Source organism: Hyperolius riggenbachi, chromosome 4 (assembly GCF_040937935.1).
Source record: "Hyperolius riggenbachi isolate aHypRig1 chromosome 4, aHypRig1.pri, whole genome shotgun sequence".
Taxonomy (NCBI): Eukaryota; Metazoa; Chordata; class Amphibia; order Anura; family Hyperoliidae; genus Hyperolius; species Hyperolius riggenbachi.
Genome location: NC_090649.1, coordinates 411,254,408 through 411,274,229, shown reverse-complemented (window position 1 = coordinate 411,274,229; position 19,822 = coordinate 411,254,408). Strand labels below are relative to the sequence as shown.

The following is a 19,822-nucleotide window of genomic DNA, read 5'->3' as shown; positions in this document are numbered from 1 at the left end:
CTATGGGCAAACACTGGCTAAATCATTTATAGATAATTTTTGGAAAAATTAAGCACTTTTTTTCATTACGTTATTTTCACTGGAGCTCCTCTTCAACGCTCCCTCCCACAAGATCCACCTAAACCTTCCCCGCCACCGCTAAAAATTAACCAAAAAACCCTGCAAACAGCACACATTTTTGGCCGCCGCCATAGGGGCCCATTACATTTATCATTAAGGAGGGGAAAGCACTTGTGTCCCCAAGTGATTCCATTGGAAATGCACTTGCGCGCTCTTACACCTTACTACCTACATTAAAATGGGTTTCTGCTTGAAGGAACAAAATAATTGCTTCCAACCATTATATATTAGTTCACTGTTAAAGTGGACCCAAATTAAAAAATACAAGATTTCAGAAATAAAATCTATTTTCTAAATTATAATAATAAATAGCAGCCTTTTTTCAGCTGCATGATGACAAATATAAAATATTTTACATTTATTGGAGGAACCCTCCCTTCCTTTCATATTGCCGGGACAGAATCCGGTAGATTGGTGGAGATACAAAAAAAAAACCACAGGCTGCTACTGATGATGTCACAGGGGAGGTGATCTCAGCTTGTGTGAGATTTTACATAGAAGACGCCCCTGTGAGGGAGGATAGCTGATGACAAACACACCCATGATCTAAAACCTCCTACTAAGCTCAGAAGTAATGGCTGCCACCTGTATAACCCTAGTTATGAAAAGAGAAGGGTGAAAAGCATGCACTGAAATGCTCATAGGCGTGAAGGAGTGTTTATCTTTGTATGTGTCAGAGTGGTGCAACTTAATATTTTTAATTAAGAAAAGCTTAGTTCCCTCATAGCACTCCCATTTTGCACAACAACGCCCTACTGTACTATTAAACAACCCCAAGATCAAATAAGAAGTCAATGAATTCCCCAATCTCAAGAGTTAAACAAAACAAAATCTAAACTGTAGCTTTGTGGCATGTTCTGAAACAGCAAGTTAAGATTTTCAAACTTTCTCCATAAAAAAATTAAATAAAAAATTTGAAGGTTGTTCTTTAGAAGAATGGGGTTATATCTGTCTATACACTCATATCAGGATCAAAGCTTATTTTTTTTCTCCATTAAATGGAGTCAAATGTCGTATTAGATCCATGATATTAAAGCACTGTATGGTTAGGTGTTTCCTTAAAGCCTTCACTTCGGAGAACGTTAATACTAAGATGTAAATATGGTCTTGCCACAACTGTAATTTTAAACGGGGGTGACTGCGCTGGAGTGGGGACACTGTGAGAGGACAGAGAAGGCTCTAAGAGATCTAGAACCTTACCTCTCCATAGGCAAGTACGTGAGCTTGCTTTTTTTAATATTCAAGAAGTTTCATACTGGATGGAAAACAAGGTATCTTGGAAGTTCCGTACCCACCCTGTGATTCTTTGCATAATTCTTCCGACGGCCGGCAATTTTTTAAGAGATGAATTATCATTCCCGCGATCTCGCTACATGGGTACAGGCGAGCGATAAGGCGAACAACGTTTTGCAATGCGCGGCAATGATCGTCACGGCGGAGCAAAGTGCTGTGATGGTAAATTTTAATTTGTGGCCGTTACATGACGCTGCATGTTCCCACAGGCAGGAAGATGGATCATGGAACCTCGGTTGGAGCCGTTGCTATTAGGCTCCCCGAACCATCGGCAGGTAAGTATTCAACTTTATCAGATTCTGTGATCAGAATCCTATATACACATACATACACACACTCATAAGGGTAAAGGATGCAGAACAAACTGTGAAATGTAGTCAAAGATGGGACGATGCAAAAAAAAAAATCCATGAGACAAAAGCAAAAGTCCACAAGCCTTTGTTCAGTATATTGTTTTATCACAAGCCAACTAGATATAGAGGTGAGGTTAAAACCCACGTGGTCACCCCACCCTCCCCAGTGCTGTTTGTTTGGAATTGTCAATAAAGAGCTTGCTGTAACGAAGAACTGGACAACAAATGGATATCTAACTGAAGGGAGCAGTTTATAATCCGTTCTGTTATGTACCAACCTTAGGGGAGGTCCTGTGAAATTCGACAGAGCACATACAGTGCTGGGCATTGTATGGGATTAGAATTCCACAATGCATCTTTCCATAGTATTTAGAATGGCTCAGGTATTTGAATCACCCTCCTAAAAATATCTTGTAGCACCCGGGGATAGACTAACAAAAGGCTTGATCCCTGGGAAAAAAAACATTGTCCTTTTCAGAATGCTAATCTGGTATATCACTTGCTGCTACACCCCAGCATGTACTTCTACTTGTGCAGACAATTAAAGGAATACATTTATTTAATGCGCCTTATCATTCAATATTACAACTTGTAATTCATGCTAACTAGATAATCAAAATAGTTTTGCCTCTCCTCCTTCCCCTCTTTATTGAAATGCTCGTTTCTTGATGAAACTTAGTGGATGCTGCATATCTCATGATTAACGGACATCGTCCAAAGCATCCCAGTCCTCTAATCTTCCTAAAATCCCCTTTCATCCGATTGTTTAAGAATGCTTGAAAGGCTAACACCAAGTCTGAGGCTAGTGCACATTTGGGGGATGGGAGCCTCTGTAGGTTCGCTAATTAAACTGTTTGTCTTCTGAAACATTTAACTGGCTTTAGAGATTATTCTAATTAAGAATGATGTTAGATGTATTTTTTAATGTAGCCATTAAAATGAGTTATAATCCAGCAATCTCATGCACTGAGCTCTGTAAATAGAGAAGAGAGGCGAATGTGGTTCTCACTTTCCCACAAGGCAAGCTTGTTACGATGGAGAAAAAAAAGAAATGGGACAGAAATGTGTTATAAATGAAAGCTACCAGTCGGATCGCTGCTCCAGTTTTAATAGAAGCAGGCAGCCATTGTTGCTATAGGTTACAGAATGTGTGCATACACTCAATGTTTTCCTGCTAAAGAAAAATATGACTACTGGATGTATTGGACAAGATGATTACCAATAATGGAATCAGGCATCAAATAAATACTTTAACTTGTTTTGGATTTGCACTTAAACCCCTAAACTCCTAATTAACCTGTAGCTGTTCAAATCTGTAGCAGCGCAGGGGTTAATGCCTTAGGCCTCTTGCACACTACATGCAATTCCGATTTTTTTATATGATCCGATTTTTGATTCTGATTAAAAATCGTAGCAGCATGCAGTACTTTTTTTTTAATCTGAATCAAAAATCGGATTGTATAAAATAATACTAATCGCATGAGTGATACTTAGAGGAACACTATCGTGAAAATGCGATAGTAAACACATACAAATACATAGTACATTTCTTCCATAGTAAAATAAGATGTAAATTACTTTTCTCCTATGTTGCTGTCACTTACAGTAGGTAATAGAAATCTGACAGAACTGACAGGCTTTGGAGAAGCCCATCTCCTCAAGGGGGATTCTCAGGGTTTTCGTTATTTTCAAAAGCACATAGTGAATGGCAGTTGCTCAGTCCAACTGCCAAACAAGTGTGCATGGAGCAGGGAGACTGGCCAGCATCTTTGTATAAATCATTTCCAGGTAGTGTCTTTATCCTATACATCATCAATTGAATGGTTGTGTGTCCCTGGCTTTTTTGTACTGAGCATGTGCGCAGCCAGGGCAGTTAGGACACAGGGCCAGATCTGATAGTTTGCTGTGTGAGGTTCACAGAGGTTCTCATTGCATTGTGGGAAATAACAGCTTTTCCAACTGCCATGCAAGCAGCTCCCTGTGTGCATATACTTCAGACAGTGGTGGGGAACGAGCAAGTGGGATGCGTATGTGCGCGCATTGCGGGGGTAGCGGCTGTGACCTAGCACCCTTTTTTACTAGTAAAGAATAAAGGCCATGCTTAGAATCCTCCATGAACAAATGGACTAGCCCAAAATCTGTGGGTTCTGTCAGATTTCTACTACCAACTGTAAGTGAAAACAATATAGGAGAAAAGTAGTTCATGGCTCATTTTACTCTGGAAGAGTACTTCGTATTTGTGTGCGTTTACATGCATTTCAAATTTTACATTTTTAGCGATAGTGGTCCTTCAAGTGAAAAAGTGAAGAGATAAACAATTGTATCTATCCTCCTACTCCTAAAAGGACTTTTAGATATCCCCAGTTTTATGTTTAAAAACGTAAAAAAAGCAGATTTATTGTGTTGTCTCAGCCGAATGCAAAAGTCTGCCTCTGCGTTTCAGAGCGTTCAAATATCCAGTATATGAACTATTGACCCTTTTTATATATCCTCTCCTGGCAGAGAACTGGGCTTCTAAGAGCAAAGTATTTTATGGCTGAAATTCCTTATCACAAGGGATGTTGTAGTCCGACTGGATCCAGACTGGAGAAAAACTGTCAATTGCATAGTAGAATATTAACTCTTTCAGGCAGCAAAAGAAAAGCATCACAGCTTATTTATTTGTGTGCAATTGTAGTAGGGGTGGATGAACACCCTGTAGAAAAAGTCACAGGAGACAAAAAACGGGAGCCCAGTAGTGCAATATGTCAATGACCACAATAAAAGAAAATAAATTAGAAGCACTACTCACAAAGGGAGGTTGCTGGGGGCAACCAACCACAGGAAGCAGGTGGAGACAATAAACCCGACTCCACTCGGGGTGGTCCTAGCCAGAACCGGAAGGATGGTCGCTCTCTTAGTGGAAAAAAGGGGGACAGAGTCCACTGTGGGGACTCCACTGGTGGTCTGCCACCTCCCCTCGGAAAGGATGTGTTCGGGGGTATACTTAGCACGTAAAAGGGAAAGAAGCGCCCTGGTGTAATAAAAGCATCTAAAATCAGCTTAAAATCTAAAAGTGATATGAGGTAGCTTACCTCAATGACGAAACCTCTGTAGTTAATACAAGGGATTTTTATTAGCACAGGCAACGCGTTTCGCGGGTCTCGGCCCGCTTCATCAGGCCAGTAAAAGTGCCAAATAGAAAAGATCATCTAGCATAGGGGATGATCTTTTCTATTTGGCACTTTTACTGGCCTGATGAAGCGGGCCGAGACCCGCGAAACGCGTTGCCTGTGCTAATAAAAATCCCTTGTATTAACTACAGAGGTTTCGTCATTGAGGTAAGCTACCTCATATCACTTTTAGATTTTAAGCTGATTTTAGATGCTTTTATTACACCAGGGCGCCTCTTTCCCTTTTACGTGCTATTTATTTGTGTGCTATGCACTGAACATACACATCTATCTCACCAAGTCACTTAAAGAGAAACTCCGACCAAGAATTGAACTTTATCCTAATCAGTAGCCGATACCCCCTTTTACATGAGAAATCTATTCCTTTTCACAAACAGACCATCAGGGGGGCACAAAAAAATTCTGAGTACGTACTCTTGGCAGTTTCCTGTCTGTGAACCTTGTTGCATTGTGGGAAATAGCTGTTTGCAGCTGTTTCCAACTGCCAAAACAGCAAGCAGCAGCTACATCACTTGCCAGCAGTAAAAATGTCACCATGTGGATAAATGTGATAAATGTCAGAATATAAATCAGGGATTTAAAATATTTTACAATAGGCAAACACTGACTAAATCATTTATACATAATTATTGTAAAAATGAAGCACTTTATTACATTATTTTCACTGGAGTTCCGCTTTAAGGTTTCCTTAGAGGTAAGGTTCACAGTGGGTGTTGCATTCCATTCCCAGTAAAAGCAAGAACACAACAGAACAAGAAAGTTATACTGCAGGTTATCTGCACGTAGCGTCCCATATAATGAGACATACAATGAAAAGTATGCTTCATGGTCATTGTTAACACACACATTTTACATGCAGTATGTTGGGATGCCACACACCATTAAACTGCACTGGCTGCACCATGAATGCTGCATGGGTAGAGCAACGTTTTCCGTTGCAGTGTGCTCATTATGTCGCACTGCAATGCATAAGTGTGAATGCAGGCTTAGCATTCCTAACTTAAAGTACAGGGTTCTGAATTGATTTTCACCAACGTCATCATCTGTACACACTTTACAGGTTCTCTTCATGTTTTACAAGCCTGCTTTGGGGTTGCAGTTTTCTGGGGGAGTGACTAGCTGTTTATACAACAGGTCATGCAGTTTGGAGGCCGGTTTTGCTCCACCATGGCATTCTGCAGAGAACAACCAGCTTGGTTCAACAGTTTTGGACAAAACATTACAAGTTACTGGAGATGGTCAATGAGATGCAAATAGTCCCACATCTTGCACGAAACGCCCATGTAAATTGAGTGCGTCTTGCATTAGACAAATCAAAATGAACTTCCTTTCAGTTTGGATTGGCCAAATTTAAAGATGCATGCAACTTGAATGAAAGTTTCTTACTAGCTGCAATTATCTGAATCCCACTGACAATCTCTAGAAGTCATGTTTATAAGTCAGTTAGAGAATTAAAGGGACACACAACTTTTGTTTTGTATATCCTTAGGAGGGTTCAAACCAAAATGAAAGGTCAATTTTAGTTACATGAAATTAAAAAAGGAAAAAATGTACAGCATTGATCTAGATTGTACACGTCAAACTCCGTCTCAGGGGCCATCAAATATTTTCCCCACTTAGCATTATGTTTGGCCCACTCTAGACTACCAGAGGAGCTATATTGGAGGTGAAGCCGTAGATCACCAGGGAAGCCATATGGGGAGGGGAGGGGCAACGCTAGACACCAGGGAGCTTTATAGGGGAGGGGGGCTCTAGACACCAAGGAACTGTATAGGGGAGGGAGTGGGGGTACGAGACAATAGGGAACTGTATAAGGGAGGGGCCACAAGACCAGGGAAATGTATAGAGAAGGGGGCACTAGACACCAGGGAACTGTATGGGGGGGGGCAGGTGTTAGACACCAGGAAACTTTATAAGGGATGGGAGTGGCCATAAGTCATTGAGGTTGGCCGTGACTTGGTCTCATTGATCACTTCTGGCCCACTTGGTATTTGAGTTTGACACCCCTAATCTAGGTTAATGGCAATCCTACAACAAAGTGGAGTTTCACTTTAAATCCAAAACATGACTGCTGTATATACAGGCTGCTGCCCATAAAAACTACACTGGAAAAGTAAAGCTTGAGTGGTTGCTATGGACAAGAGACTGTATACACAGCAGACTGGAAAGGTAAAGCCTGAGTGGTTGCAATGCACAGCAGAAAGTACAGCAGTTTGATCAGTGCATGTGCACAATGGCTGTACATTATCACGCATTACTGTATACGGTTACCAGCTAAGACATGTCAGCGTTTCTTCCCCCTTCCTTTAAACACATCCACTCCCACTAGGAAATGGACACATCATTCTTTTCACGGCGCCTCACCCAGCAAGGGAAATCTCCGTAAGGGCCCTTTTCCACCTGCAATCGCTAGCGTTCACGCTGAACGCTAGCGATTGCTGAATCGCAAAACCGGCGATTCCCCCGACGTTTGCGGCCGCGATTTTGCTATGCTATGCACTGCATAGCAAAATCGCGGCAATTATCGCTCCGCCGCGCGTTCGCGTTCCCCGCAAAAACGAATCGCGGTAGTGGAAATGACCTACCGCGATTCCCATGTTAAAAAGCAAACCGTAGCGATTGTAAAATCGCTAGCGGTTTGCGTTTTTGCGATTCAGCATCGCAAACGCCGCTAGTGGAAAAGGGCCCTTCCAACATTTCAAACAGGGGGGCCCGGGTGACAGCGCATTATCGGCCCTACCGTACAATGACATGTTCTGCTTATTTATTTATTCTGTACAGTCCAAATAAAAAGCTGGCATATAAACAAAAGATGACAGTGGATGGAAGCCAATATGCTAATTGGCTGGTCGCTAAACCATAATCTTGTAAGATTCCGCTCGTCAAGTACTAAAGGAAGTAAAACCAGTAAGAAGACATAGGAATTATGATTGCAGCACACACAACAGGCCGCTTCTATCACGACTCAGAAGGGTATTATAAGCTAAACACTTTTTTCCCCCCTTACTGCTGAAAGATTATACTGGTTATCCCATTAAAGTTGGTAAAATGCCATTCTTGTGTCTTAAAGCTCAGGCAATGGAGGTCAAGAAGTTTATGCTGCTTCTTACAAGGCGAGTGTGGATGTAATCTTCCCAAAGTTGCAATAATTAATGTTAAGCTTCTTTAGCAATACGTTTCTGAAAGAAGTTGCCTGATAATATACTTAGAGGCTGGCTAGCTGTTTGTGTGACGAGAAAACGGCTTCTATGCAGCTCACGTTTGGCAGCTTAAATCTTTAGTCAAACGAGGGCGATGATGAGCAGCCTGTCTTATAAATGAAAAATAATACTTAGGCGCACATAGGTGAAATAGGCAGACAGCCCGGTGATAGAATGCTCTGATCGCCGGTTTGAAGAATGGCAAGGATTTACCCAGGCTGGATAAGCTCCCTGTGCTCGGTTGAACGTTGCTTGGTGCAAACGTGAAGCCTTTTTATTATTAAAAGCCTCTATGATTACATCACTGAAACCCCCACATGCAAAGGATTGTCCCTCTGACGGTAGCGACGGCAAATAAAAACATAAACAAGACAAATGCCTATCTGGGTTTTAAATGGTCAATCCACCCACATCTCCCAGCTGGTTCTCCCTTGTAGCGAGATCTTTTCACCGTAATTCTCTGCATCATGCCTCCATCAGACTCATCCCTCCCACGGCACGATCCATTACACAAAATAAATGAGAGTCCATCAGGAAAAATGAAACCACCTTATAATGGTCACAGGCAGTTGGTCAGGTCTGAGAAGTAAAGCCCTTTGGCTTCTCCATGACCACCTGACAGCAGCTCCTAGTACAATCTTCACAGAAATACAGGGTGAATAAACTCTATAGCGTAGAAGGAAATGAGGGTAAACAGGAAGGCCTTCTCACTGCATGGGCCCTGGTCATCAACCTAACAGGAAGTGAAGGATGGCTCCTAAACAAAGCTAGAATGCTACAAGGTCGAATTTTCCCAACGCTAACCAAAACTAATAAAAAAAATAAATAAAGAAAAAAATAAAAGCTTTGACTGATGCCCTGCTTGAAAACTGACCGCCCTACAAAGATTAACTATATGAACATATGAAAATGGGATTTCTTGTTCTGTCTGGTCAAATGCATAACATGAATATGTATAAAGGCAGGCCCTGTATTGAGTTAAACAAAAAGTATGTATTACCCCCTTTCCTTTGTGCCCTCAATGTGTATATTAAAAGATATTTTTGGGTAATGTAGCCTAGTATGCAGGGGCATCTTAATACAGCAATAATGGAACTCAACCAATAAGTGTATTAATTACTATAACCTCAGGAACATAACCACATAAGAAAGAATATGTACCATAAAACCAATCGGTCACTTGTAGAAACTAACAAATAGCTTTTATTTATATTATTATTATCAAATTTGACCATGAAACTAATTAAAAACAATTGGCCTTCGACGGTAAATGAGAGTCTCTCACTCTCTAGCCAGCCATTCAAGTTGCATCACTCATACATCTGCGGTATTGCACTAATCTCAATTTATGAGACTGCAGATTCAAACCTTTAATTGGTTTTATGGTCCTTTTTGATAAGAAAGTTATTTGTTCATTTCTACAAGCAACCATCTTGTTTTGTATTAGAAATTAATTAGGGTATATTTTAATGGAACAGAGATGATCAACTGGACCATGTCAGAATTACCAGACTTACTTGCTGGGCTTCTGAAGAAGCAGTCTTTAGAACAAAACATGTTCCGGGTTACCAAACATTACTTTTGAGTCTACTACAAGTACACAATTGTTCTTATGGGCACAATTTCTTGTTTTGGACTAGGTCTATGGATTGTATGACAACACAGTTAAGGCAGGGGACACACTTGTCTATTTTCGTACATGTTTTCTGCATAGAAAAACTGACTGAAACTAAGAACTCATGTTAATCAATGGGCTAGTTCACATGTGAATATATTTTTCATGCGCAAAAAAACCCCCAAAACCTGACATCCTGCAGCATAATGCTGCACAGTGCGTTTTCTCTATCAATTACATTAGCTGCTCTGAAAAAACATGCATGTGTTTCTGCATACAAACACACATGGTGTACTGTATCACGTAATATATGTAGTTTTTAGATTTTTAACAAATAAATAAATCTTACAATGTGAAGCTATGAATAATATGGCCACTGTGACACAATCCTGCTCATCTTTTGTCCATCATATACAGTACCTTAATTAAACCCCAACATATTTGGCACAAAAATGTTTGAATGTATAATAAAGATAGCCCAGCAATGCAGAGCAACAAACATATCCAATTCTATGTTCTTTCCTTCCTCTGCTTTTTAGTTTAGCATCACAGGATAGGCACAGCTCCTGTAGTTCATCTGCTGATAGGACAGTACATTTCATCAGATCCCAAATGAGGTATTGTGCAGTCTCTAACTTTCATGAGTTTAAAGCGGAATATAATCCTGCATTTCAACTTTGCTCTAAAACATTATTTACAGCATATGATATGCAAAAAGCATTTTTTTTACTAGACCAGCATTGGAAGGGTTAAACACAGAGGTTTAAAGCTCCGTGGAGAGATATGCAGAAGTTCAGATTGTTACATTCTATTTAGTTATATGTATCTATTGAGAAATGTTACACACTCTTTGGCTGTCCTCCAAGCTCCTTCTCAGTGAGAGAGATGAGTCACATTCAACACTTAGATACATTTATGTAAACAAAATGTATCTATGTCAGCTTCGGATGCCTCTGCAGAAATCTCCAGGAACTTTAAAGCCCTGTGTAACCCTTCCAATGCTGGTCTAGTAAAAAAAAAATGCTGGTTGCATATAAAATACTGTAAATAATGTTTTAGAGCAAAGTTGAAATCCAGGGTTATATTCCGCTTTAAAATGCAACCATCATAATCCCTTATTTGTGGACATTGTGCAGAGTAATGCAAATCATTGTTTATGCTAGATGTACATATAAATCCACTGGTTTATAGGACCTATAACCTTAAATAACATATTGATCACATTTCTGCATTACATAGGTGTTTTATATTTACTTGAAGTTCAGATTTGAAAAATCCTAAAACACTGTGGACCATGGTCCCCGAGAACAATAGGTGACTTACTGCAGAAAGAAATCCTCGTAAGATAAATTACACTGGAGTATAGGATAGAAATTCAAGTTCTCTCAAGTAACCTACTGTATTCAAGTTCTATCTTATATCAGATATAAGTAGTAATTTCCAGGCAGTCTGAAACAGTTTTCCTTCAATTAGTGGCTCAACTACACAGATAAACAGGTAATTAAATTAATTAAGCAATCAGGTCCTCGAAAGCTGTCCAATTGGGAGCAATGTGTAGAGATAACAGCAAGGAGATGATGGAGCAGAGATAAGCGGCAGTAAATATACAACCAAGCAGCAGAAGACAGCAACCCCGAATCCAAACAACCACCTTGTGTTTTAACAGGAAAAGCCTTGACAGGTGTTAAGAGCAACGAGGCAGATGTGAATAAAAAAATAAGCCAGCAGTAACTTACTGTAAAAGTACAAAAGCAAAGCCCATACAGAACGCTTTAAAAAAGCATAATAAAATAAACAGAATAAGTATAAAGTTTAATGTAAAATGCACATTAGTCCGTCTGCCTTAAAAATATAATGTGACTAGATCAGAGATCAATAGCTTTGGACTTTACTGGAAACCATGTATCCTATATAATAATGTCCCTGTGTCTGTGCCGAAAACCATCTGCGCATGTGGGCGCAGTTCAGCCGGCTCAACAGCTCTGCACGCATCCCTGTGGTTGCTAGGGCAATAGGGACGCAGAGCGCAGAGTTGGGGACATGATGCGGCTCTCGCTTGATTTAAAAAAAAAAAAAAAGGAGGACGACGACAGGGCAAGAGGGGGAGGGGTGGCAAGGGCTATACGTTTTTGGCCAACTAAATTATCTCAAGCATTTTAGCCCTGTATGCTACCAGAATATTTTTGACATGAACCAATCATGGTGTAGATCTACCACTTTAACTTAAGGGGTTTTATAAAATTATTTATGAGTGGTTTAGCAATTACATCTATTTCTAAACAAAAACTCCCACCCCTTATTTTCAGGAGTTCAAAATTAATTACACAAATAATTATACATTATTTCTGTTTTCAGTGCGCTGCTGAATCTCTTGAACTTTTCAACTAATTAATATGACCCAATGCTGGATTTCTTCCCCAAAGCTTTTCCAGAACTTCATTGAACATATTTTTAGTATGACTGAGTCATTGTTAATTTGCACAAAGAACTGCTCTTTCTGTGTTGTAGCACTGGGCTTAATAAATATACCAGAGCAAAATCCAACCTGTGGATTCTGTCATTGCATTAAAATTAATGAGCCAGTTCCACTGACAACCATACACTGACATGCCCTAACAGTGCCTCCATCATGCTTCACAGTTGATGTGGTGTGCTTTAGGACATAAGCCATTCTCTCCCTACACTGTATCCTTATGCCATCATTGGGGTACATGTTGATATTAGTTTTGTCTGCCTAAAGAATGTTGTTCCAGCACTGAACAATCGTTATTACATGCAATCTGGAAAATTCTTATCTAGCTCCATTTTTTTAGGCTTTCCAGTGGTTTGCGGTAAACAATTGGTATTCACTTTCATAAAGCTGTCTCTTGATTGTAGACTTTCACAATGATAAGTCCAACTCCTGGAGCATATTCCTGGTTTGCCTCCATGTCTGAAATTGTTTATTTTCACAACGACAAGAATTCAGTGATCATCCAGCACAGTTGCCTTCTATGGTTGTGCATTTATTTTCATGTTGCATTCACAATTCCATTGTTTCTCTTTAAAAGAATGCATCGAAACTGTGAGATTTGGTCACTTAGCATTTCTGTCATCTTTCTTGTGGATTTGTTTGGTTTTCTCAGCCTAATGATTGCCTGCTTCATTGGCCACATATTGAGAATTTACAGTAATTGTTTCCAAATGCAGATACTACAGCCCTGTTCCTGTTTAACTGTTAATGAAATAATGTGGGAATTGGCCACATCTGGCTATGAACAGCTTTGTAAGTGAAGTCTCTAACGACATGTAAGCCTAATACACATGTTAAAGTGAATTCAGCTGAGGTGACCGCTCGGAGAGTCTAGAGTGTGCACAGCTGTCCCACAAGGTCAAGGTAACTAATCTTGCATGCCAAATCTTGAACAGACAGAAATGGTTGAGCCCGTTGCTCCCCCTCCTCACCCTGACCACCAGAAGCTGCACCATCCTTCTTTCCATAGAGACAGTACACATTTCTTGGGTATAACTGAGCAATACACTGTTTACCATTGTTCCTAGCAGTGTCGCCCACAAGATCGAGGTGCTGATTAGCAGTTAGCAATTAGAACAACTGTCACTTCCAGTGCCTTTAATGGGAAAAACTGTACATGAAAAGTGTACCATATTCATTAAAGTGAACCTTAACTGATAAAAAAAAAAAGGTTTCACTAACTTGGGGCTTCCCCAAGCCCCCTGCAGCTGTCCTGTGCCCCACCATGGGTTAGTTTTGCTTTCGGATGACAGAGTCGGCCCCTGGCCACCCTCATCCTTGTACGCGTTACAGTCGTCAAGCGCGTACTTCACAGGCGCAGTTAGAGAAACCTCGTACTGTGCCTGCCCAGGACACACTTGACGATGGTAACGTGTACAAGGATGCGCATGGCCAGGGGCTCAGTTGGCCTAAAGTGAAACTAACCCGTGGTGGGGCACCGAATGATAGTTAAGGACCAGCATGGGACAGGACAGCTGCAGGGGCTTGGGGAAGCCCCAGGTAAATGAAAGGTACATTTTTTTTTTTATAACGGTTAAGGTTCCCTTTATATAAAACTCCAGCTCCCACATTTCTTGGTAAAGTAAGATAACCGTGTTCTAATATTTACAGACCTAACTGTACTATGCACTAAATATGCAAAAGATGTAGCAAGCCTTTGCAGTTAGACATATATATATTTTCTCAAAGCAATTCCAAATTTCATGGATGTAAGTAATGAAGGTAATAAAAGTGGCATCTCAAATGGCAAAAGGTTGGCTTTTCTCTCAACTGAATTCCCACTGCACTTCTTCTAACACTGCTTGAGAAGCTCCTTCACATTAATCAATCAGAAACACCTTCCATAGTCTTCATCATGATTCTTTGTAGAACATCTTAATGCATGGTGCAAACACAAATTAGAACTTCAATGAAAACCACCAGTTCTGTGATCCACAAAATGTGGAGCATGAGCCTGTCCACAAAGCAAATAGCAGTTTGAGATGTTGAAAAATACTTCACAAATTTACCCATGAGTACAAAAAAATTGCATAATAAAAACATTTTTTTACCAACAGTTTAGGAGACCTGATGTAAGAAAGTCACTATTTAACCGTGGCCTTGGAGAATGTGCTAGAGACGCAACCAACCATTACAAAGATGGTTACAAAGATCAATGGTGTCTACAAGAGATATAACTAGCAGGTGCTTTAGTCTACTGATGCCCCAAATGAAAGCAAAATTGTGGGTGGGGATCCTAACATGAAAACCTAATGCCTGGTACAAACCATGCCATGCAATTTCCCATCAGATAGACAAATGATCAGAAATCAGACCAGAACGGTCGGAAATTATCGATTTGGCCCATCTATCTGACAGGAAATTGCATGGTGTGTAGCTGGCATAAGATAAGGCCCAGTTAAACTTACCCAATCTAGCTGTGCATTGCTACAGGGACTTTTGAGAAGAGAAGAACACAACAAGCCTCAATGGACTGGTGCCTTTTGTTAAAAATAAGGACCAGCATGAGATATGGGCATCTGTAGCCTCTCCCGTCTTATACACCAATTTTTACATTTTAATTTTATTCCACTTGAGCTGCAGAACACAAAGCATGGAACTGTGCAACAGAGGCCGAAGACAATCGGGCTCCATAAAAGGGTCCGCTGCTGAAGGACACCTGGCTCCCCTTTGGTGAAGGCATAACAAGTTTATTAAGTAAGCACCACCTCGCCAATTCTAATCCCCTCCGGCTTCCTGCGCACAGTTTATTGGTTCAATTTTCATAACCGTGAGCATCATTAGGGCAATGCAGTAATTAAGAGTTGTTAGAAACTGAATTCTCAAACTGCAGATTAGAAAATTAAACTATTTCCTGATTACATATTAATGGAGCACAACAATAGCAGGTGCCATAAGCTTGGAAGGCAACCAAGGGATAAATCTGTGTACTTAATTACCATAAACAATGGCTGCATAGAAATGAAGTTTTACGCACATTTCCTTCTGTAATATGTCTGATATCAGTACACACTTGACAATTCTTGTTCAATTATCTCTATTATTTAATGCGCTGTGAACGGCTCTGTGTAAATAAAATTAACCACCCCAATTACTTTGAATTCATCTAGGGACAACGGAGAAAGAGAAAAAAAAATGTGGAGAATTCACAGCAATGTCTAATCTAAAACATTACAGAAGCTTTCACTCGATTCTGCCTATATTTGCCGGCTCTCATTTAAGAGCGCTCGCTAATTTAATTACGTTTACCGGCAATGGTCAATCGCAAGCGGCAGAGCCACGGTGATTTAATTAATTTCGCATTCACTATATATACAATCGATGAGGAATCTCGTGAATGACTTTCTACTGTTATCTATTTTTTTTCTCAAGAATAAAGGAACAATGTTTATTTATATTAAAGAGAACCAGTCGTTTGTTAACATAACAAAGGCCATTTTTTGGAGCTGCTGTAATACTTGGATCTCACTGCTCCAGGTGGCATTTTGTAAGCAGAAATGTACAAATGTTTATTCACAACAGAAAAAAAGACATTACTTCAAGTGGACTCATTTCCGAATAATGCATGACAGATAAACTCGCAAAAATGGCCAACTGCATAGACATAGGTGGTAAATATCACCCAAAACAATCTTCCCTGACTGCTTCAGGTGACCATTTTCCCTGATCAGTATACAGCTGCCTGGCTGTGTACTCTGTCCTACGCAGAGGTAAGGGTGTGCAAGCAGATGTTCGAGCAGCTGTGTTTTCCACGATGGCAGCCAGTCTTGCTCCTCCCACTTCTTGACTCCATGATAAAGAAAGGCGGCAGCTTTGATTGGCTGGACTGCTTACCCACCTACTAAAGCCATAACCAGCAGCTGCTTTGTGGATGGATATTGAGGATGGAAACCAAGGTGGTCAATGAGATGCAAATAATCCCAGGTTGACTAAAAAATAATTTGAAAATGGACTCGCCACATGCCAAAGCAGCAGCATTTCATTAACCCATTTTAAGGCTGCATGCATTTGCATCAGCTCAGAATTACTTTCAGCTCATCGTCTACCCCTAATAAAAAAATACTGACCAAAGATTTAACTACCGCAGAGGGAGAGCGGGAACATGGATGCTAAAAAGAGGAGGACCAGGGTCTAGAAGGAGTCTTCCGGAGAAGAACATTGTGTTTCTGTCCTACAGGTAATCATTTACATCGGGCTTGAAGAATGTTATTAGCGTGAAAGAAAAAAATCAACAAGTAGATTTACTTACAGTAGAACACTTTCTGCAATGTAAAAGAAAGTAGCAGAAACCCTAAAAACTATTCTTGCATGGCTGAAATCACGAATTAGGTACTTCACGCAGAAGCAGAGAATACAGTGACTGGGTCACCTACCTCTGCCTCACACCAACATCTTCTCACTGTAAGCAGCATTCATTGACTTATCTGCACAACCCAGGCAGGACTAATGCTAGGTACACACGATACAATTTTCTGGCAGATTTACCTGCCAGATCGATTTTTTCCAACATGTCCAATCTGAATTTCGATCCATTTCGGAAATAGTCGATCCGACAGGTAAAACTGCCAGAAAATTGTATCGCGTGTACCTAGCAATACACAGCAGCAACTTTACACTTCATTATATGGAAATGGGAAGGCGAACTGTGAAAGCAAAACACACTTTTCTAGCCCTCAGATATATTTCAGTTTTACTCTTGAGAACCAGAGTTGAGTTTTATTCACAAAAAAATAAGCAATACTACAGTATATAGCTCTCTAAGGGTCCTTTTACACTTAATCAGTTGGTGTGCGTTAGTGCGCGTTGGTACGCGTTTTTCCATAGCAGAGCATTGATAAGAATATTTCAGTTAAAACGCGTTGTGTGAAAGGTGCCATAGGAAAACATGGGCATTACTTTGAAAATCAGTTTTCTTTCCGTTTTAACTGAGAGCAACTGATTAAGTGTAAAAGGACCCTTAAATGAGTAATAAAAATGTTTTGCGAATGATGTCCTTATATTTTACATTTATAGTGTACCTGAGGCGATATGCGACATGATGAGATAAATGTGTGTATGTACAGTTCAAAACATTAATAACCAGGTTTTACTTGTTTTATTTTGCTGCCTCAAAAGAGTGTTAATTTCTAGGCATGGAAGTGACAGCTTCTGTCTTGTTTGTACCTTGTCGGGAATATAGTAAATATCACTGATAAGCAAATTACAGCCATAAAAGTTTTCCTGGCAGAACACAACTTTTGAGAACAGGGAGATATAAAATTCATGAACTGTGGGACACTAAATAGGCTTCCACTGATACGAGACAGTAAAACATTCAACCTACTTTGTAAATGTTTAAATATAAAAGTAAACCATGGGATACTTGAATATTTTTTTCATTTTTAGTAGTAGCGGGATAAAATATAATGGTTTATCTCATCAGTTTATTTTCACCTCGGGTTCACTTTAACCTTCCTGGCGGTATATTTCCCACAGCTGCGGCAGTTGTTTTTTTTTTTTTTTTTTAGCATGTAGCTAGCCTAGCGCTAGCTACATGCTTCCCCCCTCCCTACGGAGTCCCCCTGTAGCGTCAGATCGCCGCCGGCGCCGCTTGCCCATAAGGAAATCCCGTTCTGAACGGGATTTCCTTGAGGGCTTCCCCCGTCGCCATGGCGAGGAACGGAGTCCCGATCCACCCCATAGCGCAGCCTGGCGGCGATTGGCCAGGCTGCGCAAGGGTTATGCGGGGGGGCCCTGTATCGCGGCGGGTAGCGGCGCATCGGCGGCGGCGATCGCAACAAACACGCAGCTAGCAAAGTGCTAGCTGCGTGTTTGAAAAAAAAATTATGCAAATTGGCCCAGCAGGGCCTGAGGAATCCCCCGCGGCGGCTTACCCAGTGTCCAGCACGGGGTTACCGCTAAGGAGGTTAAAAACCTAATGCTGGATCCACACCATACAATTTTTGGGCTGATTTACCTGCCAGATCGATTAATTCCAGCATGTCCGATCTGAGGATCGATCATTTTTTTTTTTTTTACGAGTTTCTGATCGATTTCCATAGAAACGAACAGAAATCGATCAGAAAATCGCTAAAAAAACTGATCGATCCTTAGATCAAACATGCTGGAAATAATCGATCTGGTAGGTAAATCTGCCCAAAAATTATATGGTGTGGATCCAGCATTAGAAAGACTCATCATACAATCTGGAAAAACAAATGCTAATACCTACCGTATGTGCAAAAACATTATTTTGGGGATACTGTTCCTTTAATACTTATAATAAAAAATAAAGGAAAGAATACCTTTCATGAACCGATATACAAAGTCTTTCAACTATCCATACTTGTATATGTACATTGAGGAAGACAGCCCAGAAGGAATATACGGGTGTAATCATCCACATGGAAATCATACTACGACCATAACCTATATCACAGACAACAACAAGATACAGGCTTGTACGTAATATACAAACACACACGGCTACCGTACCACACATGCATACTTACTCTACCTCATAAATATAAATTAATATAACATTGTGACAATATCTGTGATAAACACAGAAATGATTCTGTCACTATGATCCTGAAGCATTTTGTACATTGTGCTTCCATTTACAGGAGACACAGATGAGCTATTTGTGCCCCAGCCCCATGAATATATATTCTAAGTAGATATATACAGCTCTTACAATGCTGTAAATCTATTTCCTCCTTGCCATCAGATAGCAGTGACAGCTTTCAGTGAGATGGCAGACTGTGTACAGCGTGTTTCATGTGGAATATAGCTGGCTAGCTTCCTTCTCTTCAGACACACACACAACACACTCTGCCTATTGAATGTGTAGAACACTGAAGATCTTACTATTTTTTTTTCCTAAGCAGGGGCATATCAATGAGGCACAGATATGTATTCAGGCTCTGCATGGCTGAGCACACTGTTCAATAGTGCTGGCTCACACGATATCAGGGCGAGTTATCACTTTCCATGAAGGCACTCTTATCACCAGGGCCCAGAGAGGTGGCAGCAAATCGCAGCCTTTTCATTTTCAAGGCAGTTCTGCTGAACATTCAGGCTTCAAAGATTCACACTTCCAGAACTCTATAAGAGTTTGTGAACGCTCAATTTGCCAAAACTGTTTACAGTGTAATTGGGCACCGTACCTGTGTCCATGAGATAGCGAAGGCGGTTCTCCACCAGCGCGGCACGGGTGTCAATTTGATTCTGCTCGTTCTCCAGGGCTGCCAATTCTCCTACGACATACTGACTGGTGTCTTTGAACCCTTTCTGTATTACAGGAAAAGAGAGGGAGAGAAAGAACAAACAAGAGGGGAGACATCACTTGTAGGTTGACTTTCTTTCTTGTAGAAAAGCACTTCTCCAGGCCAATAAAGGCCGGGACACACCACTTACAAGTGCCAGAAGAGCATAAAACATATAGATGGATATTCTATCGCAAGCCTGAGTATGAGATCTTCGCCTGAAACTGCTACACACTCCTCATCTAAGAAAAATGATTTCTTAGCTGCTCATATCCGATAAGGAGATAAATTCTAGCTGGGGTCTTTCCT

At 40.6% G+C, this 19,822-nt stretch overlaps 1 protein-coding gene and 1 long non-coding RNA gene across 10 annotated transcripts in view; one reads left to right on the top strand and one right to left on the bottom strand.

The window, feature by feature from the left end:
* The window catches only part of EHBP1 (EH domain binding protein 1), a 558,994-nt gene that overhangs the window by 90,129 nt on the left and 449,043 nt on the right, over nucleotides 1–19,822 (bottom strand). For all 9 annotated transcript variants that reach the window (XM_068232339.1, XM_068232340.1, XM_068232344.1 and 6 more), the window contains one exon: nucleotides 19,415–19,538. In XM_068232339.1, the coding sequence (XP_068088440.1) occupies nucleotides 19,415–19,538 (124 nt within the window). The remainder of the gene's footprint in view (nucleotides 1–19,414; nucleotides 19,539–19,822) is intronic.
* LOC137570900 (uncharacterized) lies at nucleotides 3,780–15,630 on the top strand. Its single transcript, XR_011031227.1, has 3 exons — nucleotides 3,780–3,936; nucleotides 10,294–10,371; nucleotides 15,377–15,630. It is a non-coding gene; the product is annotated as an uncharacterized lncRNA (long non-coding RNA).